Here is a 27,016-nt window from a genome sequence, read left to right as displayed (position 1 = left end):
TTATCGATATTTTGGTTAAAATGCGAGCAGCGTACGCAGTAGCGAATTTTTTATTGTTCCTCGATGAAATAAATTCGCATTTAAACCGTCGCAAATAATAGTTCTGGCAGATTGTAAATCCTCACCAAGGACATTGCATAGATTTTAAAATAAAATCGCTAAGATCTTTGTCGGGATCAGGCGATAAATTCTCGCTGAGACAATAGAGCGCAAAATGGCAATTAAATTAATGTTTTAGTGTTTTTATAGGTAATGAATTCATTAGGGAGCACCTGCGTTTTAAGTGTCGTGTACCTATTGTCTCGAATGGGTCATGATTTAAATACTTAATTTTGTTTTTGGGTAAGTATAGTAACTAAAACTAGAAATTTGCAATGCAAATCGTGGAAACGAATGTGTTAATTTGCATGTCTATCGGTTGGGAAAAAATGATTTTAAAACGCGGCTTGTTTTTTTTTATTGGCAAGTTTGTTTATTTTTATTGCGTAAAATATGTGAATACAAAAAGAAATAGGGGCATTTTCACAGAACTCTCCATTGCCCCGAAAAGATTGTAGACTATACTCTATCTATACTCGTACCATGCCCACTTAGCCATTTTAAGAATACGTAAAATATTGCTAACATATAAGAATTAGAGATGCACCGGATATCCGGTTACTATCCGGTATCCGGCCTATCCGGCCTTTATTTTACTATCCGGACTAGGGAATGCAATCCCGCATGAGGAACTCAATCCCGGTATTCCGCGGGATTGCCATTTTAAGTCCCGCGGGATCCCGGTATTTGCGGGATCCCGCAAATTAGTACACAATTTTACGAATTATTACTAAATTTGAAGGTTGAAAACAAAAAGTAAACTAAAATTAGAAATAGTACACTTTGTATTAAAAGAATACGGAATAATGACAGTAATCAAGAATTTAAGAACTTGTGTAAGGGCTTAATTAACGCGATTTCGTAAGTCCTGTACCACTCGTGGCACACACAATGCCTGTGAGGAAAAAAGAGGGAAAATAATAAAAAATCTGCCTAATTTCGGACGTACATACATAACAAAATTCCCTGGGTACAAATTTAAAATTTAACGTACCGCGTCGCCTACGTAAAATAACACCTTTTACGAGCAAGTGTGATGAAATAAATAGACAAATTCGGGCAAAATGCTCTTCCGTGTCATTACCCCTTTCCACCATCTAGATGCATTTAGGCTCCGTGAAGAATTTTCGCCAGTAGGCACGTGCCCGAGCCTGTGTTCCTTGTAGTAACAAGTAAGAACCACGTCGCTCTTCGGTCCCGCAAATCCCGCGGGATCCCGCTTAATTTACGAGCGGGATTAATCCCGCAAATTGCATGCGGGATCCCGGTATTTCGGGATCCTGGTATCCCGGTATTGCATTCCCTAATCCGGACGGATACCGGATAGTGACCTACTATCCGGCCGGATACCGGATTGCTTGATTTCGGAGTAAACAAATTGGATTTAAGAATCAGACACGGTCATAATCGTACCTACTTATTTATATTATTTTAAAACAATTTTATCATTCCACTGACTTGCACGCGTACCTACTCATTTCGAACCTAGAAATGAGTCCGCGCGAACGTTTACTAGGAAACAGGTCAAACCATCAGAATGCGCACCTGAAAATCCGAAATGTAGGTATAGTTCCGCTGGCCGAATATTCGGCGGCCGGATATCGGATATTCGGCCGATGGTCAGGCCGAATATCCGGTATCCGGTATCCGGCCAAACAACTATCCATTGCATCTCTAATAAGAATAGAATATTATCTACTTTATGCTTGTTTATGCAGCGCAAGCGAATCCTAGGTCTATGGCATGGTTTATGCTATTATTGACACTCAGTTATCTGTCAGGGAAAAACAAAAGCATCAAATTCAGTTTGAGGTTTTAGTGACATTTCATTATTTCTTTCCATCTACTCGTAAACTTATCACAAAACAAACTAAGAATTAGCTTCTCGTAGTTAAAATTACACAGGCAGCCCGCGTATTGCTGTCGGTTCGTCTATCGCAGATGAAAAAGTGCTAGATCGGTAATAGTATTAATGTATGCGCGTAGCAGCGCCGCCGACATGACAACGAGGCGCACGCGCACCGCATAAAGGCTCCTCTTCACGTTGGGCCAACGCCAACGCCAACGAGGGCCGCAGCCATGCGGTAGAATGAGATAGCAATATCACTTGCTCCCTCTAACGCATAAATGCGTCCCTCGTTGGCGTTGGCGTTGGCCCAACGTGAAGAGGACCATTAACGTGCGAGGCAACGCGTACGGGGTGGGTACAACGCTGGATCATATTTGGGGGATGGCTGTAGTTACAGAAGAAATATTTTACGAAATCGAGCCCAAGAAAATTATTGGGGAAACGTAAATCGTACTCAATTGGACAAAATTTATATTTAATACCTATAAAAGTTTGGTACTTAGATCATTTGAGTTGGATGTTAATTTCACTTATATAAATTCAGTCATCTTTTTCGTCATCCCCCGGCCATCGCATGACGGAAAAAATGTAATCTTTAATCTCAGCAGTTGGCGATAAAGGGCTGATATGATGATGATGATGAAGCCTCGTTTCTCATATTTGGAGGTCGCCATTGGTTTCCATGCAGAGCCATACAATATGAATAATTGCGAACACGCTGTACGTACCTATATTTGAATACAATCAACCCGAGACCGATCGCCGTTACGCCGCACGCACCACACCACATTCCCAGACCGAAGTGTCGTAACTACATACAAGCCTCATATAACATATAACGTTTTGGTTTAAGAAGGAACATCATTAATTACTTATTTCGGCGCGACATCTGAATACGGTTAGCCATGGTTCTGAGAAGTTAGCCAAATTGCCACACGTCCTGGCTTTGGCAGATTGTACTGTGATAGGATAATCAGTTCGCAGATTAGCCGTAGACAGATTGATCGGATACCATATGCAAGACATGGCAATTCTGTCATTACAACTGTAGGTAGGTATACGAGATTGCTATACAATACAATACAATACAATAATTTATTCATAAAACCAATACAATTTTATACGTCATATTATTCGGTACATTACTATTCTATATTTATAATACATTATTTTACATAATACATTTCATTATTAAAATTAAGCAAGAAGTGCATACATTATTATAAATTCACCTATTCGAAGAATTCATTCAATGAATAGTAGGCAGCATAGACTAGGTATTTTTTAAGTTTGAGTACGAATGTGTTATTGCTATTCGCAGTTTTTATGTCTTCAGAGACTCGGTTGTAGATTTTCGGGCCAATTGTGTGCAGACATTTTCTAGATTTAGCTAGCCGCGTGCGTATGCGTAATTGTGTGCAGACATTTTCTAGATTTAGCTAGCCGCGTGCATATAAAATGGCAGTTTGATTGGCCAGTACAATGCCCAACCACAATGTGCCATTTAAGTATAAAATTGGTACAAAATAATGGGGGATCTTAGTCTTACTCCTCTTTTTGTCTAGTTTTATAGAATAATGACAGATTGGTCCACAAAAATGGAGAAATCGAACTATCATTTTAGTATCGGGGAAATAAATCCAAGGTTTAAGCAGTTTTACAAACTTGTAAAGCTGTGGATACATTTTTCATTCTAACGCCTTAATATAACAAAGTTCATACTCGTATATTTTAGGCACCATGGCCGCTCGGATGTATTTGGTGGTGTCTGTGCATGCAAGTTGACGCCACAATCCTTCTCCCATCCGACATCTTGTCCCATAAATCCAGCCCAATCGAATATATTGACTGCATTGATTTCTGAATAATTGTGTTCGGCACGTTCTCGACTGCTTTATGTACTTAAATATCTTTACGCAAAGGAATTGTGCCAATATGGTAATGGAACAAGCACGCACCATTACCATATTGGTAAAACTTAATATGTAAGTATAGGCGTTTATTCTTTTGGTCGTTTCGAATTATTTTTCGTTCTGGGACATCAAGTGGGAATCATATGACAGAAAAAAAAAACAAAACCAACTCAATATATGTATATGAACCACATGAACTAACTTATGTGTTGTTTAGTTTGTGGGATTTAACCTTATCATCATAACTTAAGAGCTTTCCTCTTGTCGATGGAGTAATCGCCAATCATTTTTTTCTTGTGCCAGTCTTTTAATTGCCTCATATGACGCAGTATTTATTATTTGGCTGAGATAGGTGATTCTAGGTCTCCCTTCTTCTCTTGTCTTTTCAATCCTGCCTTCCAGGAAGTTTAGGAATAAGTTTAACCTGGCTGAAAAGGGATTTAACCTGGCTATTATTATTATATTATTTGGAGTATGTCGTACCCTACTGCTGATCTAGCTAAGACCTCCCCCAGTTTCTGGCCACTCCTTCAAAGAGTCCATTCATCCCGCCATCGCTGGTGGGGTCTGCCAGATCCCCGATTCATGTTTTCGGGCTCCCACTCTCCCAGCAACTCATTCGGCTGACGTGACGTCATGCTTATACAGTGAAACCTGGTTAAGTGGGACCTGGATAAGTGAGAAACCTCTATAGCTGGGACTCATGGTGCGGTCCCGACACTTTAGCACTGAATTACCTCTGTTAGTGAGAAAAAAAGAACCTCTATAACTGGGATTAGTTGTTGTAATTTTATAGTCACATTTACCTCTATAATTGAGACAGAGAGTGTATTTTACCTCTTTTACTGAGACTATATTTATAAGATTACATTTTCCTAATTGTTTTTTTAGAATTTTATACGAATTACCTCTGTATCTGAGATAACGTCAATCTATGACCTCTCTAACTTGGACTTTATTGATCTATTTCCGTATTCTTCCTAACTCTTAGTCTATCCACAAATCTCGCATTTGCTTAATTGTGTCTAAACGACTTCCAGTTCCATTTAGTTACTTTATGTAGTTAAAACTATCGAAACGAAAGCTGAAATCTTGATAAGTAACGAGAATAAACAAATTTTCATTTAATTAATTTCTAATACTCATTGCGTCTTCCGTCCGTATCAAATTTAATTGAAAAAATCTATCCTTTGGAAAATCATTCAAAATAAATTCAAAGAAATATTTAAATAGACTTAAAAACCGGGCAAGTGCGAGTCAGACTCGCGCACGAAGGGTTCCGTACCATAATGCAAAAAAAAACAAAAAAAAAGAAAAAAAAACGGTCACCCATCCAAGTACTGACCACTCCCGACGTTGCTTAACTTTGGTCAAAAATCACGTTTGTTGTATGGGAGCCCCATTTAAATGTTTATTTTATTCTGTTTTTAGTATTTGTTGTTATAGCGGCAACAGAAATACATCTTCTGTGAAAATTTCAACTGTCTAGCTATCACGGTTCGTGAGATACAGCCTGGTGACAGACGGACGGACGGACGGACGGACGGACGGACGGACGGACAGCGAAGTCTTAGTAATAGGGTCCCGTTTTACCCTTTGGGTACGGAACCCTAAAAATATTTAGGGACAAGGATTATTTTACCTAAACATTTAAAGATAATTACAAAATACCTTATTAACCACCTCTATAACTGAGATATATCCTCTATTCTCACCTCTATTAATGGGACCCTCTGTAAATGAGACAGAAATTTATTTGTACCTGGCTAACTGGGAGCCTGGGTAAGTGGAAAACCTCATTAAGTGAGACAAATTTGCTCGTCCCTTGAGATCCCACTTATCCAGGTTTCACTGTACTTTATAGACTTAGTTCAACACAATTAAGGATATTCTTCAGTCAGTTCAGTATGAGCCGTGGCGAAATGCCGGGATAACGTGAGGAGGAAGAAGTAAGGATATTCTTCAGTGCACGAAGAGCTACATTTAGTGCCTCTATTTAAACACCTCTACAGGCTTTCAAATTCGTCCATGCAATTTGACTTGTATCAATAATTAAATTCTAGGCGTTATGGGTCAATGGGTATTAAGAGATCTTTGTTTCGACGCCGTTGCAACTACTTTAGATTAGGTATTATAATAGGTATTTAATTCTAAAATTAAAAAGGTTACGGTTTTTTTTCATAAAACATTAATTATTTATTAATTTATTTCAGCAGTTGTAATCAAGGTATTGGTTTTTCACAAAAAATTGTAAGTACTTAATACCAATCGCTTTTAATGGATAAGGTATGTGGTCGGGTCAAACTCGTAAAGGCAACAGATGTAAAAGTGGCACACACAAGACACTTACGAAACTTGTAATTAACTTGCCAATTAGGTACTTACATGTACATAATACAAACAGTTTTGAAGCAATACAAAAATGTAACCAATACCTTGATTACAAGCGTTGTAACATATAGATCGCCTTTTTCCACATTAAAATAGCTATGGTGTTGGGACTTAAAGGAATCACAAATAGATATGTACATACTTTAAGTAAGTATGTGGAAAAGAAAATTGACAGTCAACGTTTTTGACGTTCAGCACCTCTTCCATGAACGGGTTGTTTAACAAACTTTACTGTTCTTTATATAACTTATAGCTAAGCAGTCAGGCCTAGTTTTTCTCGGCCACCTTAGTGCCGTGGGCCAAGTCTGTCTTGGTGTTGGTCCTGGCTTGTCTCCCGGCGGGGGCGCGCACGTTCAGCACCGACTCCACCACCACCTCCTCGATGAAGGGCTGGCTTCCGGTGTCTGAAACAATATTTGAGCCTTTAACTAATGGACCTGGTTCCTGCATGGTTTAAGTCTATTAAATATGTCCCTAACTAAGATAACAATCGCAGATCGGCAAACGGCAAATGAAAAGAAAAAATGTATTGAAATGATAGTTGGTACCTATTTAGGGCCACCCCACATTTAGCGTCTTTCGAGCGTCGGCGTTTACAACTCTATGGCCGCTGCTCGACGCAATGTCGACGCATCTACGCAGCGACTTCATTTTCCATAGCGCTGACCAGCCGCCGACGCTCGAAAGACGCTAAATGTGGGGTGGCCCTTAAAGTCACGTACATATACCTATGTAATTATATTTCATTGTATTATTTATGTTGATCACAAACATCAACAGGTGTGCTCATTGAGGTAGGTATATGTAAATTGTATATGTTTAATGAGGTATATATATGGTTACATATACCTCAATGGGTGTCCTAGTTAAAAATACGACAGACTTGTAAATATTTCGCGAGCAGGTAATTTTGATCCGTCCTCAAAAGTCGTGTTCTACTCAGTTGCACAACATAAGGAAAATGGATCCATTCTTATTTGAAGATTTAATAATATAGGTTAACATTACCAAGAAATGAGAAATAACAAAAACACACACACGTTTATGATAACTGTCGAGGTCAAGGACAAGTGGTCTTCCGTCTATAAATAGATAATTTTAATTAAGTATTATAATTGCGAGTTCTTCTTATTAGTATCATAAAAACTCTTATCATCTTTTTTTGTTTCCAACAAAACTGATTCGTACGGCCCATCAGTTACTGGTAATGATTGTTGGTTTAGAGAAAAAAATATGTTTGATTTGATGATTTGATAGCTATTTGGCCATATTACTTTACATGTATTTTATTTCAAACATGTTAAATGTTATAATGTCTTAATAACGCAGTTTTAGGTAGTTAATTGTTGTTTATATTAACCTATATCATTTTCTCTCAATTTAACAAATTGAGAGATAGAATTAGAAATAAGTTGATTAGATCTAAAACACGTGTAGAGGATGTAACCATTAAAGTTAAATCACTCAAATGGAGGTGGACAGGACATATGATCAGAGGCAAAGAGAAATGGAGCAAGAGAATTATATGGTGGTTCCTGAAAGATAGAAAAAGAAAACAAGCACCACCAAAAATGAGATGGGAAGACGAAATTGTAAAATTCGCAGGGAGACAGTGGACTAGACTAGCGAGAGACAGGGAAAAATGGAAAGGGATGGAAGATGCCTTTGCCAAACGGCATACAGACCAAACCGATGTTGTCTGAAATAGTAATAAGTTAAATTATATATTTTGATAAGTTATGTACAATAATATGTAAACTCTTAAACTGTAATTTGTCTGAATAAAAGGCTTATATTATTATATATTATTATATATCATTTTAGTTTTGTAAAAACTGCTAACAAATCCTTAACTAAATTTAGTAAATTATATCATCAGGGGAACTTGGCTAGAGCCCCTGTGGTGCTTAACCGATAAACAAAAACAACCAAATAAAGAAAAATCCTCACCTGTTGGTCCCGCTTGCAACGTAGACTTCTGCGGTGCCGCCGCCACCGCCGCCAACACCACTAAAAAAATCAACAAGACTCTCATGGCTCTATGGTTTCACTTTTTAAACTTTGACAACGCGGTTTTTGGCCAGTGTGATATGTAAATGAGTCAATTCTTTTTTAGTGGCCAGTACGTTGTATATTTATTTTGTTCTTAGTGGCCAGTGCGTTTTGATCAAAGTGACAGGTTAGAGTGCCGCTAGCGCACTGCGGGTGAGATGTCACCGAGTCGGTCGTCGACGTCTGTGGTCTATTCTGCAGCGAGATTCAAATACATATTATTAAAGTTTAAAAGGTGGAGATGATGAATGGTTGTGTGTAAAAAAAATCTGATATTAAAATTATTTATTTGAATTGCATCATTTTAAGTTTCTAGGATTTAATTACATTGAACCAATCGAATCGGTAAACTTTTTAGATTAGATAGAGACTGTAATTATTAGGCAATGAAATATAATCATGAATAACTTTCTGCGAGTGCATGAAAACTAAAGATACTCTTGATGACTCTGTGTTAAACCTTAATAACTATTTAGTCAAAATTTCATCTTAATCTTATGGGTTCTACAAACCTCATCGACCTCATCGTAATAGCATGCAATTTTTAAAATATTCGATAGATTGAACTTGTTGTACCTAGTCCGCAATGTTCGCCAGTTAAATAGAGCTTAGATACAATTGTTTAGAAAAACTGAACCACTTTAGAAGTAAATACTTAATTGAAATAAAAACAAAAGCTAATAGCAAAAGTGCTTTGGTCGCACTTGTAAATAAAGAAGCTTCAGAAAAAATCAAACTTAATCTTATGCACTAAATATTTTGTCATTTTGTGCTTTATACTCTTTAAAGGAAATAAAATTTAGCTCAATGCAAATTTGCACAATATTTGCAGAATGGCCGCCGCGTTGCATAAGGTTCGCGAGTGGGCGATTTCCAATCCACTCCCGCGCAACCTACACACCGCGACTCGCCAATATTGCACACCGGTCGCATTTTATGAAAGGCTTGTAACATACATATACCTAAGCGCTGTGCCTCTCTGTGTATCTAATAAAAAAAACACATAAGTGACGGCACCAGTAATGGACAAGAATCAATTATGGACATTTTTTTTCGTAAAATCAATTATTAAGAAACAGACACCCTATTTTTAAACTAACAACACTTATGTTCAGGTAACTGATGACCATAATACAATAACATTAATAATGTAATGTAATTAATAAGTTTAATAACGATTAAAGATCATAAATGGTGGGCTATAAGGCATTACACCTTTGCTGTCCATTTCTGGGTACAGTGGGTCCTACTGTGCTGTGCTTGACATTAAATGCAATAATTATGTAGCAAAACCACACGCCACCCGACAACCTTCAGAGGTCAAAGATGTGCTAACTATGTCACCGCTATTATGTCGTAACTCGTAAATATGTTAATTAAATGCAAGTACTTATAGATGAGCTAAAAAAACACGCAGGTACCTGAATTTAGATTTTTCATATATTTCCGTTCCGACCTGCCTACATTTCGGACATCGAAAAAATTCTAACTTTTAGCTGGTACCTACTTAGTTTGTGGCGCCACCTTCCCCCACCGCCTTCGCAATCTTCGCATTCGCACCTTGCCAAAACTTAGCTACGAGTCGAATGAGGAAAGATCATAGGCACCTACTTAATGGAGATTTATTAAGTCTTAAAAGTGACAAAAACTTTTATTACGACCATTCATTAGAATTAAATTACTATTACAAGGATTAGGATGCAAATCACAGTCATGTAACATTGTAACATATTTTTTAGCATCTTTATTTGACAATATTATGCCAAATGATCATAAAATGTAAGACAGATGCTATCACGCTTTGGAACTGATAAATGGGCCATTCAAATACGTGATTCGCAGACAGAATTTACAAAAATCAGTGCATTTATAAATATAAACAAGAAGTACCGACGATTTGTACACTAAACATAGTTTATATCTACCATTTCCAAAATAAAACCATAAATATGGACAAACTAATTTAATCACCGCCAAAAATTTAAAAACGGATTAAAGCTGGGATACACGAACTGTCTTATTTTTGTTTGCGGTAACTCCTTCACCCTATCCCACGGGTCTCCAAACACATACTGGTTCTGCATCGGCCTCTGCCATAGTCCTGGCCACTCCATTGGCAAATACCCTGGGTCCAAACCCGCTTGAGCGGAGGAAACGCCTAAAGCGCCTGGGTGTATTTGAACGCTGCTTGCTCCATATTTGCCGTTGATTGCTTTGATGAACATGGCAGGATTGTAGAACTCTTTGGCTCCAGGTCCAGGGTAGAAGTGGATGCCTCCTGAGGAGGATATGCGGCCGTTTCTGGAGGTGACCCTTGCGATGGAAGCGACGCCGAATATGTTTGGATCGTCTGATTGTCGCTCAGATCTGAAGTTGGTGGCGGTTTCTCCTGAAAAATTAGGAAAGTTTTGAAGGCATTCTGATTTTGATTCAAATAGTATAGGTATGCAATCACAGTTAACCTCAAATTATGAAAATTTGAATTTACGTGGAGTAAATGCAAAAAAAAATCAGATAAAGTCCCGTACAAATATCTGAATGGCATGTCATGTACCACAGCGATTATACAGCAAAGCTAAATCTATAGTGTGGTGATCTTTTCCGCTCGGACCTCAATCTCTTACAAATACCAATGTTTTTTAGTATTTTCTGGGTGTTTTTCGCCATTTATGTTGTCTCAGAACTAGGTACCTAATTCAAATTTAAATAATAGTTACACCTACAATAAAATATCCACTATCAATATCCTACCTGCACCAACTGTGACGAACAGCACAAGTGCAACCAGATTGAATAACCGCACAAGTCTCGCCATCTTGACAGACCACAGCCAAATGCAACCAACTCACAGCATCCCCAATTTATATTTACCCAGATAAAATTACAAGTTTTCTTTAATATTATTTAAAACGGTTCTTAATCAATATTAATGGAACGCGTTGGCAGATCAATTTCCTATTCAACCGTGTGATGTGTATAATTTCTCCGTCATTACATTTTGGACGTGAGAGTTGAGTTGAGACATTAACTTATATAAAAGTGTTTGTAAAAACCATAATAGCTTTCCTAATACTAGCAATTGTTTAAAGTAATTATTTGAATTATTGATTGGTGTGAAGATCAATACATTGAGGTAACTGTACTTGAAGATGAAAGATAGTGTGGATAAAGTCGGCCATTTGGGTTGTCTTGGTTGCTAAGTTGAAATGAGAAACATCTACGTACATATTTACATATAGTTTAGTATGGTCGTCTGGCGTCTTATAAGCGCCTGTAAGTTGTGATCGTGCCGCGTCTCGTGTCGCTCGAGTGACTAAAAATACGTGAGTTAAACCATTTATAATTACTACCTAGTGATTGTGTGAATCGATCACGACAGTTATATTCGATTAACCCCTCTGGCGTTGCGAGTGTCCATGGGCAACGGTAGCCTTACTATCAGGCGATTCGTATTCTCGTTTGCCTCTTACAACTATCTTAAAAACTGGCGACATGTGGAATTACGAGATGTGTTAATTAGTTCATCCGTCACAACAATAAGTGTACCGCGAACAAAGTTTTGTGCGGTACACTAAAAATAGCGATATTATATATACTTACAATAAGTCGAGCTTTTTGTCTTTCTCTTGGGTCTAATAGGGGCTTAGCTAGGTCGTTGCCCTCTGTACGCAAAACATTCACGATTTCAAGTTCAGCTGTCTATCCGCAGAGTTGATTTTATGGTTCTTCACAGTTAACCGCCTACGTTCAGACTCAGACAATTCATATCATAATTAGTATAATTACAGTGCTTGCAGGACTATGTTTTTTTCGTCAGGAGTTAATAACGAATAACGGTAAGTAATTTTGTATCTTTACGGCTCAGCCTTAAGGTTGAATTTAGGCTGTAATTTTATTAGATTTTTGTCTATCAAGTATCAAATATTTTTTTAAGGGTGTGTTTTCAGGGTTCATTGCCTTTAATAACATACGATTAAGTAATAACGGATATTATATAGCATTAAGGCCTATATAAAAGAAGATGTAATGAATTACGTTTTCATATTAGTAAGTGCTAGTGAGGATACAACATTTGAAATTTTGCAGCCATGTCTTTATTTAAATTGTTATTGGCGTTTGCCAATTTTTCCGTTATGACGACGGTTCCTGTAGTTCTCAAAGGTTTGTTTCTTTTTTGTTATGTACTCCGGAGTGAAAAGGAAGGGTTAACATTTTAGTAGTTATATGTATCACTCTTAATTTACAAACCCTAAACTTCATTGAAAAGTTAAGCTCCACAGGTACAGTCAAGGTATTAATCATTGAGATATGCAAACTTGCAAATTGCCAAAAATATATACACACTACCTGTAAGTGCGGTCGTGAATACATATTTTTGGTACTTTATTGGGGCGTAGACACTGCTGAGTCGATTTTAATGACAAAGATAGAATAGATTCCTTTTTGTAGGCTGGGTGATAAAGGCTTCATAATTTAATGACCGCGAGAAAGGAGGATCGAGGAGGAGGATATACACCGTGTTTTTATTGAATTCCGTTAACTTCGGGGTATGGTTAAGTACGTTTAAGAGAACTAAATGGCATAGTTACACCTCAAAAAAAAATTTTTTTTTTGCTTTTTTTAGAAAAAAAAATATGTTTAAATACTAATTAAATGTAGCATATAGCGTTGTTGTAACATGGGCATTACATTTAACTCAACTAAACAATTGAAATCTGTGACATATCAATGTCATTTCGTACATCGATCGACCGAGATTGTACTTAAGTTTAGTAGCAAATGTATGAACTCATTCTAAACACTAATCAATATGTAAACCGGCCCTAAGGCAAGTGTACACACTTGTAGAGGCCTTAGAGGAAAAAAATAAATTATTGATTATCTCCGAAATGGAGTTAATTAGAATATCGGTGTCTTTGAGAAAGTTACTTGATTTAAGCTCAGGAATGCACCCTTGAAATTAACGGAAATCAAAAAAAACACGGTGTATATGTATATGTATAAATTTTTGTGTGTGTCTAATCTATTTATATAATTAAGTCTTTTTAAAGATGCCAACTCATAATTTCTTCAGCCTGAAGAATATTTTAATAGATTCAAATTATCCTTTCTTTTTCAGGATCGTCACCATCCGGGGATACAGTCATTGCTATATCATCATCAGATCCCAACGTCGAGAAGTATTTAACATTCAACTTTCCTCGCCAGGGAGAGAATCCTGAAAGAATTAACAGTAACCCTTCAGATTTATCTCAAAAAACCTTTACCACTGCTTTAGCTGGAACCCATACAACAACTGGAAGAGGTTTTCCATCCTTCAATCCGTTTTTACTCCCATTTTTCAATTTCCCTTTAAATTTTGAGGGATTGAACTTTGGACCTTGGTTGAGAGGCGTTGAAAGCCATGATTCTTTTGGGAATGGGGAAGTAAAATCTTACACAGCTGTCAATGATAATGGACATGTTTATGGTAAAATTAATGGAGTTAACTTTGACAACGCCAAAAACAGACAATAAGGGTACTTAGTTTTGTAAAAGGTTTAGACTTCGATATTATTTATAGTCCCTACTTCATGTATTATGCAAAGAAGTTTGAGCTCATTTATTTTTAGATGCTTGTACAAATTTACTGTTAAGGTAAAGGCACCTATTACCGTGGTAGTTAAGGAACTTTTCAAAAGAGATCCAAAAATTAAGGGTATCAATGCTGTCTAACAGCCAGAAATATTTTTTTTCATCAGAGCATTTAATGAACTTTCCGTTTCACACGTTTTTGGATTCATTTTGGGTTATTATATGTATTAAAATATTTTTTGAAGTCAAAATGACCAAATCTTCTAATACCGTGGCAAGGGACAGGCTGTGATTCTACTATCGCGAATTGAGCTTTCATTACCGAGGGTACAATTGGCATGATTTTTCTGCACTCGTTAATAGAAACCAAACTCAAAATTCGAAACCTAATACCGAGGGTTAAAACAATAATAACGACGTGGGTTCTGTATATTATTTTTGTGTCATTAAGTTTAATAATGACACAAAAATAAAAAATAAAACTATAGGAGTATGTTTAAAAATACCAAAAATACAATACCAAATAGTCACTCGGTAATAGATAACTCTTTAAGAGCCTATTACCGACCCATTCGATATTTCTCTGGGTCGGTAATCGATTTCTATACATTCTATCACCGAGGGTAATCTCATCATACCATCGGTAATAGGCTTAATTTGGAGTTTGATTAAACCTAATTCCGACCCATAAAAAGAATAAAACACAGACGGTTTTTCAAATCAAATCAAACACGTATATTACAAGCTTCTTGTAAAGACAAAATCACATAACCGGCAAGTAAATTTTAGGTTTTAAGGTAAAAGTACGCTTCACCGAACGCTCAATATCCGTCCGTATCACCGAATTTCTTCTATTTTAGGCTATAAGTCTATTACTTACAGCTGATATTTACTTGCGTATTTTTTTTCCACGAGTTAAATACCTATCCCTTCCATTATGCCTCAGAGTCGGCCAATTTGTGCCGCAGTTGGGACGTGGCAACTGATCGAAACGGATCGTCGCTGCCGATTGTCACTTTGTATGGGCAACCTTAAAGAAATCGTTAAGAAGTTGCGTATATTTGTTAAGGTCATAAAACCTTTTAAATTTATTTCTGTGTTTCAAAGTATGGTTTTACAGTGTGATTACCTAATTAGTTTGTGTATTTTAGTAAATTTAATTAATATAGTGCAGTTATATTACCAGAAATTAAGCTTAATGTGAGTACGGTGATGAGTACACCGACAATTTGATTGGAAGGTATTATCGAACAGCGTCCGGAATCAGGGAAAGCGTATGTTTTTGAAATTATTTTTCTAGTGGTGGATTACGAACTATTTAGATTAACTAAGTAATTTCACAAATAAATTAATGTATTTGTAATTTTATGAGCAATTGCCGAACAACAAAAACCTATATAGATTATTATAAAACTGCGTTTGAAATGTTCATGTTTTACGACTTTTTGGCATCAAAATAAGGTTTTTGGCAAGACTATTATGAAACAATAATTTTAGATATTTTACGTCAGTATTAGCAAGAACTTTATACATGTACGGTTTTGTAATGGATTCAAGTATTAAATTTAATGATAGATTTGTAGTAATACCATATTGATTACGATTTAAATACTATTTTTAAAACCTGTTCGCGAAATAGGTTCCACATATTTTCCATATTTCGTTCACCGAACGGCCGTTCGGTGAATGGTACCCATGGTCTCTACTACCGAACACATGTTTGCGTTGGCCATGTTTCTATTCGATGTTCATTAGAATATCATCCTTATTACGATAACGGCTAGGTCTATATTTATATGTTTATTTTTTGTGACCATCATTTCAATGCCAGCGCTTCTCAAACTTTAGGCCGGTAGGCCGGTAGCTTGAACATGTCATGCTCGCTTAAAAGTCTTTGCTTACGGTGGCGTTGTTGATCGGGTCGCCACTTTCCCGAATGAAGGTTGAGGGAGGCGATGGCTGAGATACGCGTCATACTCGTGAACGGGTGCTGTTTGTGGAGACTGGTATGTTAAGCTAACACGAGCTATTAGCTATATATACTATACTTAGTAACTTTTATTAATTAATTACAGTGAGACGCCTCATTCTGTTCTCGTATGTTTCTTTTCTTTTAATGAATGTATTAATTATACAGGATATTGACTCTTGGAGACCTTATACATCTCTAAGGATAACTTGATAAACTATATAATCTTATAGTTGACACCTAGAGACATTTACACCTCTAAATATTATAGATTTTTTTTTGTGTGTGTTTTTTTATCTGTATTTTGTATGTAATTCGACATTAAGAGACCATATACATCTCTTAGTAATTGTAATACGTTAGATTGAATTGTTAGTTTTATTTTATAAAATTGTTGATGTTATTATTTTTGCTTTTATGTAAATTCAATGTTGACGTGTAAAAGTGCCCTTGTGGCCTATTTGCTGAATAAATGTTGATGTTTGATGTTTGATGTTAGACATACTTATTGGACGCCTGATAATAGTCTCTGAATGTGGACAAAAAAGCCAATAAGATAAAAAATAATAAAGCAATAATATTTTATGCAGGGTGGTCCAAACCTAGACGACCAAAAATTTTTTTTAGATTCCTCTCGTCCTGAGCGATTGTGATTTTTTTAACTGTTTTAGTTTTGTTATGAAATTCCGAAAATCTTTCTAATGCTAAAAAACTAATTATAGTAGGGACTTAATTTAATACTGAACTACTAAAGTTTGAGCACCACTCAACACCATATTTTCATACAATTATTTCCTAGTTCGGTAATGCGGCCTCCCTATTCGGTATAATGTGCAAATCACGTTTCTTAGTTCGGTAAATGGTACAATTAAGGAAACTGGACAAAATTACTTTAAAAATATTTTTAATACACGTCCAATCATTTCAGTAATTTATAGGTATGTTTAAATGAGGACAAATTTATTTAAGTTTCAATTTTAGTATTGAACATATTCGTATGAAAATACCAGAACTAATTAAAAAAATAAACGTAAGTCTAGCTCTTAATCATTCGGTGAAGCGTACTTTTACCTTATCTCAAAATAAAAAAAAGTTGACAGATTAAGGGTTCCCATAGAATCAAGGAAATCGGTGCTGAAGTTTTTGTTAAAAATTAAGGGTTAGTTGAATACTTCCCATACCACGGAAATAGCTCTTTAGTAGCGTGAATAGATCAAGATTGGAATAAATAAAAGAAATTATAAAACTGATAATTTGTACCAAAACTAAAGAGTAAATAACAAAACTACCACTTTTTCTATTACCGTGGCATACCACGGAATTACTTACCACAGAAGTAATTGGCGCCTATCACCGCTGTATTTTATTTTCCATTTTAAACGTATTTCCCTGTCAAAAACTAAGTTAAAAGTAATTCAAAATCGTGTAGAAAACAATACACAACCTCTTAAAAGGCATTGCACTAGTTTATTTGCCATAACTATTACGTAAAACACTAAGTAAGATTGGAGTAAACTTACCTGTGGCGTCACGCGTCTGTATGGAATAAACGGTTCTTGCGCCGCCGTCGCACAAACTGACGAATCGCGAGTTTTTTGATACACTTACACAAATGCACACTAATGGGCACGATAGACCAATGAATGAGCTTGTTTTGTGTATGCTTTATTTCTTAGGGAATAGATCAGTTTGCTTGCAAAATGCGTCTTTGTAAACACCGCGGTGTTAGACGTCGATTTTGATACCCGCGTTAATAGCCGCCGTTACCTTATATTCATTTATATGTATATGACTGGTAGGACTGTAGATAGAAATAGAAATACCAAGGAGAAACAGATGTCACAATAAAAACGTGTGTATTTAAGAACTAGACTTTTATTGAGATTCATCACACAATAATGCAAAAGACACTGAGACAAGTTTAACAAGTCGTCTCAGTGTCTTTTCACAATTTCCTTATAATTAGTAGAAGCCGCTGTTAACGGCATGAGATTGAGCAGCTTGGAGCCCTGGCGCATTAACGCTGGAGGCTCCACTGTGCTGAACAGCACCTCCATGGTTTTGCATAGCTTGTGCAGTGCTAGCTCTGTAGTGTCCGTTGTTCTGAGCAGCCGAAACAGCAGACCCAAAGAGTCCCATTCCATGATTCTGAGCCGCGGACATAGCTGAGCCGTAGTTTCCAGAATGCTCAGAAGAAGCTACCGCTGAACCGAAATCGTTATTATAACCTAAGCCCCTCACGTTCTGAGCGGACGCCACAGCGGATTGGTAACGAGGGTTGTTCTGGGCGGCTGAAGTCGCTGCTCCGTATTGGAGTCCGTTTTGAGTTTGAGCGGAGGATACGGCGGAGTTAAGGCCGTTGTAGTTTTGAGCTGAGGAGACAGCGGAGCCGAAGTTGTTACGAAGTCCTCCGTAGGCTGGCTGTTGTTGGTAGACTGGGTAGGATGGTCCAGCGCTGGCCATGCCAACGCCGCTGGCATAATTGCCATTGCTGCTTCCCAAGCCAGCGCCGTAGGCTTGAGCATCGCCACTCTGGAAGGAGGTGCCCACGCCAGTGGAGTGGCTGATGCCGCCGATGTTGCTGCTGAAGCCGCTGCCGAAACCGAAGGCGACGTTGGGGGAGCGACCGATGCGCATTACTACTCCGGGGATGTATTCGTCTGGAAGGAAAAACATACACATTACACAACTTAAGACAATCTTTGCCATGTTAAGTATAAAATTGAAAGATTTAAAAGAATTAAGTCTTATATGGTTTGGATGTCGACGAACTTGCTTATACGCAATAGATTAAATTCAATTTCTGTGGACGTAGAAGTATCTGTATTTAAGTTTCTTTATTTAATTTTGGTAAGAGGACATAGATGTACTTTCCAAACGGTGAAAATTATTTAGTAACCTATATGAAATAAATCACAAGAATAATAGGGAGCTTTCATTTTGGAAAATTCTCCGTCAAATAAATTTTTTTTTTTTGGAGCTGAGTGAGTACCTATAGTAATATTAAATACAATCTCAGCTGCAGTGCATTTTTTCCCACACAGAAAACTAAAAATTAAAATCGCTTACCATCAATGATGACCGGCACGGCACTGCAGGCCGCCAACACCGCAACGAAAACAACAACTTTAGCCGCCATTCTAGATCTTAGCTAATTGTTAGTACTCGAGCTCACACCTTTCTCCGACACTGGATGATGCTCTCTAGCATCCCTGGCCTTTTATACGAAGAAAGTTCCCCACTATCTTTCTATTAGTCTACAAACTGCAAACCTTGAACTGACCATCGGTAGATCTTATGTCTTAGATATAAGGTTTACATGTAGACGATGTGTCGTAAATACACGGACCGGTAAAATAAGATGGGTTTGCAATGATTGTTATCGTAAATTTTGGGAGCAGCACTTAATTGCCCGTTTGCGAATCGGGGGTCGGCTGGGTCAGAGATTTGAAAGTGATTTAGAGTGTGCGATTTATTCTGACTGAGTATGATCGTATAGAGGTCCCCTGAAAATGATAAAAACTTAACATATTTTTATAGGCACTGGATATACATATTATGTAAGACAGTGATACTCTAAATCTGTAGTTTCATTTTCTGTAGGTGAGCTGAGTAATGCTTTTTAATCGAACACGACATGTTTTTTTATGTTAAGTCAGCTGCAGAGATAGTTGACCCCCTGCAAACAAATTTCTATGCAGGGGCATACATAAATATAAGTAAGCTTACCTACTTATTTTTCTATGGCAGGCGGGATCAATTATCTCTGCAGCTGACTGTATTAATGGTGACAAATTAAAGAAACGCATCTAGATTTTGTAAACAATTTTATTTTTTCAACATTATCGTCATCATCGAGTCATCGAGTCATGTCATGGTGAATTATCGTTTATCTTATCACAGATGGGTGCTTAATTACCTACATTTCTTAAAGTAATAAATATTTATCACAAATAATTTGAACTTAATTATTTTTGCGACCAGCAAAAGCAAATGAACCGGAAGCAGTATAATCATGACCATATTGTCCATGTTCATGAAGACCATCTGGTCGACCATGATCATCACCGAAAATTGCCTGGTCATTCTGCTCCTGTTGACTCAGACCATCATGTGATCCCTCATCGTGAGCTTCATCGAAGTATCCACCTTGTCCAGGGAATCCAAATCCATTGCCAGCTCCTGGGCCGTAGTAGTTCCCATTAAACTGGTTGTTAAATCCTCCTTGGCCGTTACTGAAGCCTGGTCTTCCGAACCCTTGATGACCTCCAAAACCTCCGAAGCCTCCGTGGTAGCCGCCGTATCCCGGTTGATGGCCGTTGTATTGATAATTATTAGGATAGTACCCGTGGCTGTAACTACCGCCTCCAGCGCTTGCTGAGGATTGAGACTGGCTGATACCAATGTTAATCACCGGCGGATACCCCTGTTGGTGGCCTTGTTGGTACCCCTGGTGGCCTTGTTGGTACCCCTGGTGGCCTTGTTGGTACCCCTGGTAACCTCCGATACCCTGCTGGCCGCAAATACCATACTTTTTGCATAACCTCTTTTTATGCCCGCGGGGTTCTCTCACCAAAGTCGCACCAGCCCCACTTACCGCATCTGTAATTTAAAAAGTGTTATACTAAGGGTTCTATTACGAACAATAAAATAACGGTGCTAATCGGTGAGCGAAATTTATCGCGAAGTCATGGCAGGTCGATAATATCGAACAAGTTTATTATAGTGGCTAGCTAAAGCCCACAGGCAAAAGTAGAACAAGGGGTAATCATACACCGAACTTGATGTGTCTGTTTAGATAAGTTTGTCTGATTTGGCCTTCGCTTTTATGCCACAATTAACCACAAGCAAACATTCAAATCAGATATCACAGTAAAATGTGATCTTCAATAGTTTTATATTACTTTTACAATTGTACTTCCACACTTTGCCACCTCAACGTTGGAGCAGATTAAGTTTATATTGACACTATGTACACGCGTTAAGCAATATGAATGTAGGTTTTTAGGTAGCAGCAAGCCAGTAACCTTGAGTAAGGGCCGGCCCGAAGAATCCAACAAGGGCGACGACAAAAAGTACTCTCACAGCCGCCATTTTCTTCCGATACTTCTTGTTGATGTGTTAGTTTTTTTGCGGGATCATATAGTTTTTATAGGTCAGAGCGAGGTCACCCCCACGCAAACTCGGAATACGCAAAACCAGATTTATTCACAAATTATTTTGCAGACAACTTGTATATCTTGAACCCGAGTTATGTAGCAACTACGGTTAATCTAAACTTGTCTTTAGACTGGTTTTATGTATCAGCCTGGTCATTAGTTTTGATGATAACAGTGGAGATTCTCACGGATTCGGAAGTAATTATGAATATCGCGAATTTGTAAACAATGCACCGGAAGCTCTTATTTAGGGGCTTGGCTGGCCCATGCAGACAATGTGTGATAGACGGAGCGTATACGGAGATAAAGAGGAGCGAAATGTTTTTAATTTAGGAAGTTCTTTGTTTTAACATCATTAACACTAACACTAACTACTTACTACTAACACACTAACTAACACTGTAGACCAGCGGTGGAACAAAAATGGGTTTTGATAACATTAAAGTTTTTTCTTTTTTGATATGTTATTGTAAGCATGTTAAATAACATTCATGTAAAAAGTTAGAAAATTTTAGGTGGAGCGTTCGGCCATATTTAAATTTTTAATTTTTGCTAAATAACTATGTAAATATAAAATTAAAGTTACAAAAAACTTTAACATATTCAATAACACTTTAATTTATTCACACTATTCGGTTTTTAGAAATCTGGAACAGCTGCTTTCTGGTGAACGTAAAAACAGGAATTATTATGAAAATACAGAATTAGAGTAGCTGATATTGCAAAATTACGATATTATCTATCAACTTAGTATACATGTAAAAAGTTAGAAATGTAGACAATGTGCTTGTCTAGATATTGATTTCTCGTTAAGCAGTATAGCCAATATTGAATTAAAGTTTGTAGAGTTAATATTACACGGTCATAATAAAGATCTTACTTCTCACACAAAAGATTAGAAATATAAAATCACGGCGACACTAAATACTGATACGTAAGTATGCATTCCGAGCTTATATTAAGTTACATTTCAAACGCGCGGCGTTTGCGCGCGCCGCGCTGTGCGCCGTGGCAGGAGGCAGCGATCGACGGTCGCGGGCTAGCGGTTAGCGCGGTGCCCTTAAAAATACGCAAAGCGTTTATAAAATTATTATCAATGGTAAATAGTTATTTTACACAGTACACTAATGGAAACTTACCTTCCCTTATTTATTTCTATATATACTAGGGATTGCCCGCGGTTTCGTTTACGTAGAATTCGTTATCGTGTTAAGTACAGAAATAATAGATACATATGAAAATTATTTTAGGTGCATTGTCATACAGATAACTACCCTTGTTAAAGTATTCTTCAAATTCAATACACAGGTGTCATTTCAATATAATTTTGCGTAATTTGGCGCTTTTAGGTTATAAATGTACTTTGTGGTTATAATTACGTATCAAATCAAGAGTGAACAGGCACCTTCTGGGCGAGCTCGCTCCATCGTAGGCCACGTCTACGCCTCGGCTAGTCTGTGGCCATGAGTAAGCCCATTCATAATAATAATAAAAAAAAAAAAATGACTAGCGACATATATTTTTTAAGAGCGATCATCTCCGATAATATTTACTTTATCATAAAATCAATTTCAAACTGACGTTATTCAATATTTATCATTTTAAAGTCAATATTACCAACCAACTGATCCAATTTACCTACGGTAACAACTCAAAATTTGCATCCAATTAAATGCCACTTTTCTTATCCGTTACGAACAATCAAGAGGGCCTTTACGAGCTGATGTGGTGAAAATTTTATTTAACCTTCGTCCCTTGAAACCTTCACTACGCTCAAGGTTCAACTTTACGAACCACTAACTACGCTCGTGGTTCAATTTTAGAATGTTTGAATTTGTGAATGCCTCGAACAGCCAAACTGTGGAATGAACTGTCCGATACGACCTTCAAACCTTCAAAGACCCCCATCTTAAAGGTCGGCAACGCGCTTGCAACCCTTCTGGTGTTGCGGGTGTCCATGGGCGGCGGTAATCGCTAACCACCAGATGATCCGTCTGCTCGTTTGCCTCCTATTTAATAAAAAAAAATGTTTCGCTTGTTTGGGTATCAATATTAGCACGAGCGGTTAATCAACAACTTTTCCCCTTGTAAAACAAATAAATAAGGTAGACGAGGTGCAGGCATATGAGGCCCGGCGGGTAACAAGGCCCAGCATTCAAAAATAGCAGTTGCTCCCTATTATTCCCAATTATTCTGAATTTGTACTTGTTGCTAAGAAGGCCCACTGTCAGTGCAGGTAAAAAGGTCTAGTCCCGGGCCTTATTGAACGTATGAGATGAAATATTAGATTAAAATATTTTAAGATAATTTTCAATATTTTTAATCTCTTAATTCTCTTATTAATAAGGTCGATTTGAAGAAACTTCTATGAAATTATGACTTATAAATAACACTTGCACTGCGTGGGCTGTCAAAATTGCTGCAGACTTTTCTTGGTCTAACTCTAATAATTTTTCACTTGCTTTATTGACCTAAAGACGTTTTAAAGAATCAAAAAGTCTAATAACATTGAGGCACTTATACTTTTTAAAGGCAGTAACTAATTACAAGTGACTTTTTTTTGTTAATACATAGGTAGATATTTACGATCATCATCATATATTTAAGAGTATGACTCTTGTCGGTGGAGCAAATTCCATGTTTGGCGGTCCTCCGCCTTCTCTTTGACAGCCCGATACGACACGACTTTGATCTTTTCCTTTATTTGATCCATGTACGCTCTCCTTGGTCTTCCCCTCTTCCTGTTTGCTTCAACTTTCCCTTCTATGATATTTTTGATAAATTCGTCGTGTCGTATCAGGTGCCCAAGCATCCTTCCTCTTCTATTGTCTATAGTTCTTAACAAACTCCTCCTCTCTCCTACTACGTAGGCCACACTGAATGTTTTGCACTACTGGCCACTGGTAAACATTTAAATTATGAATTGTATATTTAAAAAAAATACAGGCTTTTGATTATGGAATGTGACAAATGTTGGCGACAAATCTATCGTCTTTTGTTTTTAATGGCTTGTCAAAGTAAGTCAGTGCGTTGAACGTGGCTTTAACGCGAAAATATTTTTAGAGCTATGATTTTGTTATGATTTTAAAAGTTCGCTTACTCCGCAAGAGTGTAGTGCTTGCCTTCAAAATGCTTTTGGGATTGAAGCACCACATCTGAGCATCGTGAGGCGTTGGTATGGTGAATTTAGTAGAGACAGTATTATTCTAGATAATGATTTTCGTGAAGGTCGACCGTCCACGGCGATCATTCAAGGAAACGTGGCTACTGTGAGACGACTCATTGAAGAAAACCCACGAATCACCTATGACGAAATTTGAGGACAATTAGGGATAGGTATGAGACAAATACAAAAGATTTTACAAGAATATTTAAAAGTCGGGAAGCCTTGTTGTCTTTGGATTCCTCACGAATTAACTTCAGTCCAAAAACAGGTACTTTTTGACTGGTGCCGAGAAATGCTGCGTAAGTACAAGCAAGAAAGTTCAAATGCTGTATATAACATCGTTAGAGGAGATGAAATCTGGATTTACTGCTACGATCCGGAAAAAAGGCATTAGTCCAGTCAATGGGTCTTTCGAAGGTGACAGGAGGCCCATAGAAGTTCAACAAGCCAAAAGCGTTGCCAAACATTTTGATCGTCTGTTTTTTTTAAACGCGACTTTTTTGTACCGTACTTTTAAATAATAAAAGAACGTTAAATACTGAGTAGTACACTACCATTTGTGTGCCCGCAGTCATTGAAAAAGACCGCGAGAGACGACCGAGAAGCCGCATCCTCCTGCGTCATAATAATGCGTCCACCAATACCGCAATAAAGGCAAAAACATTTTTTAATTACGAAAACGTGGAAAATGTCTCTTATACGGATTATAATCCAGACATTGCACCCTGTGACTTCTATCTATTTCCCAAAATTAAGGATTTAATTTGGGGTTTGACATTTAAGACCCCGGATAAGGCAGTTACTACGTTTCATCACCACGTCGAAAACATGCAGTCAAGTGATTGGGCCTCATGCTTCCAAAAATGGTCTGAGCGAGAGAATATGTGCATAGAATGTAAAGGGAAACATTTTGAGAAGCAATAAATGTATTATTATGGTTATAAATGATTTTATTCAAAAGTTACGCAAAACTTTCAGTGCGGCCCTCGTATGCGTAAAACCTCTGCGTTAGTTTTCTTTTCTTTTACGATAGAATTGCGAAAAATAGATATTTTGCAACGAGTGACGAATTTTAAAACACGGTCAAAGGGAGTGTTTTAACGTGCTTATTATAGCACCGGTCGTAATGTAGCACCAGATGTACTGTAAAAATTATGTTAAAAGATAATACTTACTGTTACGAATAAATATTTTTACTGTAAAAAAATATCCCACCAAACACATTTTCATGTAAATTTTGTTGCTAAGACGAAACCATAAGACTCGCACTGTCAAAAAGTTGTCAGATCTCTTGTCGAGCCAAGCTTCAAACTCTACAAGCCCTAACTTCACTAACTCTACACCTTAGTCAAAATATGTGGCTTGGCTGTTTCGCTACCGCCACATGGGCATAAGGTGAAAAATTTATTAAATTCATTATTTTTAGGGTTCCGTACCTCAAAAGGAAAAATACTGAACCCTTATAGGATCACTCGTGTGTCTGGCTGTCCGTCTGTCACAGCCTATTTGCTCCGCAACTACTGCACCAATAAGTTGAAATTTGGTATACACATGTAAGTCTCTAGCCCAAGGACATACACGTAAAGTAAATAATAGAAATTCAAATAAAGGGGTCACTTTTGAGATGAATGATAAATAGAAGAAAAAAAAACTATATCTTGTTATAATTAATATAATTTTTTATCTTTAGTTTTGTAAGTTTTATTATGTTTGTTTATTCCTTTCTTTGTTTTTATCAATAAATAATTCTTACATATAAGAGAATTAGAATATGAATTAATATAAGAGAATTTTGTTAGAATTTTAATTAGTATAAGATAGATATGTATATTGTCATGTTATTTTCTCGAACTCCCCATCGGCATACAAACCTCCTCAAGGTTTTGCCCACGATGGGTCTTGTAATAATAATGTACTTTATTTAGCTTATTGTTCAATAAATTAAAATATATATATATATGTCGGAGCGTGACTCCAGAAGGACGTATTGCAGCGTTACAGTTCATAGTTAAAGACGCCTGTATAAAGTCGATTAGCAATGTTTGGCTACGTATTACTGGGTTGTAACGAAATTCATAATGTTGCGTAGAGAGTAACGCCATCTATTGGCGTGTTGTTGAACTAAAATGACAGGTAGAAGGCTTTGGAACGTCAAGAGGGTTCTCTTGGGTGAAGGTAGGCACGAGTTGGTAGTTTTGTCGTTATGTTGTTGGACCGGTCGAGCAGGTGTGCCTGCTTGACTTAAAAGGCGGGAGCGGTGAGGCTCCGTGATCAGACTTGATCGGACCGCGCTAGAGATCGGACGTTAGCCAACCTCGTGCCTAATTCGCCACGTTCTTGAAGGCTTATACCTGAAGGATTATTCTGAAAGCTTATAGAATCCAACGTTCTTTAACCATTTAGCTAAGTGTTTTATTCCAAGTGTTATTTTGATTTCTTACGTGTGATTAGAAGCTTACCTTTGTAAAATGAAGAGAAGAAGTGTTGTTTTGAAAAGATGTGTCCCGCCGAGTTTGTTGCCGGTCCCATATTGGGATACCCTTCTCCAATTGAGAAGGAATTAAATCTTCTCGGGTCAGAGGTGTACGGTTGGAGCCGGCCTAGCTTGATTTGAATAAAGACTTGAACGATTTTATGCGATCCTTTTATTTGAGTGCAATCCAAATACATCCCAATAGCGACTAGATATTTTAGTAGGCACTAGTATGGTTAACAAGTCCGAAAGATTATTTCATGCACTGGTAGCATACTGAGTTAGCTGTGAAGTAATACATTGAGATACTACGCCCACCCGCCATCCTGTGTAAACACCCCTGCTGACTCCGTCATCAGAAGTGGGATGCC

General features: G+C 37.3%; 3 protein-coding genes across 3 annotated transcripts; all 3 read right to left on the bottom strand.

Annotated features, from left to right (window-relative positions):
- Positions 1–6,077: 6,077 nt before the first annotated feature.
- Positions 6,078–8,437, bottom strand: LOC134680500 (uncharacterized). Its single transcript, XM_063539625.1, has 2 exons — positions 8,203–8,437; positions 6,078–6,656 (listed from the first exon to the last, which is right to left on the bottom strand). Exons 1-2 carry the CDS (start codon positions 8,285–8,287, stop codon positions 6,520–6,522), a joined length of 222 nt encoding a protein of 73 aa, XP_063395695.1. The 5' UTR covers positions 8,288–8,437; the 3' UTR covers positions 6,078–6,519.
- Positions 8,438–17,704: 9,267 nt separating this feature from the next.
- On the bottom strand, positions 17,705–19,016 carry LOC134679859 (fibroin heavy chain-like). The gene is made up of 2 exons (XM_063538770.1): positions 18,917–19,016; positions 17,705–18,507 (listed from the first exon to the last, which is right to left on the bottom strand). The coding sequence occupies exons 1-2, from the start codon at positions 18,984–18,986 to the stop codon at positions 17,810–17,812; spliced, it is 768 nt and encodes a 255-aa protein (XP_063394840.1). The 5' UTR covers positions 18,987–19,016; the 3' UTR covers positions 17,705–17,809.
- A 795-nt stretch (positions 19,017–19,811) lies between these two features.
- Positions 19,812–21,183, bottom strand: LOC134680235 (heterogeneous nuclear ribonucleoprotein A1-like). Its single transcript, XM_063539323.1, has 2 exons — positions 20,875–21,183; positions 19,812–20,449 (listed from the first exon to the last, which is right to left on the bottom strand). The coding sequence occupies exons 1-2, from the start codon at positions 20,939–20,941 to the stop codon at positions 19,812–19,814; spliced, it is 705 nt and encodes a 234-aa protein (XP_063395393.1). The 5' UTR covers positions 20,942–21,183.
- Between the last annotated feature and the right edge of the window lie 5,833 nt (positions 21,184–27,016).

Source organism: Cydia fagiglandana, chromosome 3 (assembly GCF_963556715.1).
Source record: "Cydia fagiglandana chromosome 3, ilCydFagi1.1, whole genome shotgun sequence".
Classification (NCBI taxonomy): domain Eukaryota; kingdom Metazoa; phylum Arthropoda; class Insecta; order Lepidoptera; family Tortricidae; genus Cydia; species Cydia fagiglandana.
The sequence above is the reverse complement of the archived record's forward strand: the minus strand, read 5'-3'. Positions and strand labels throughout refer to the sequence as shown.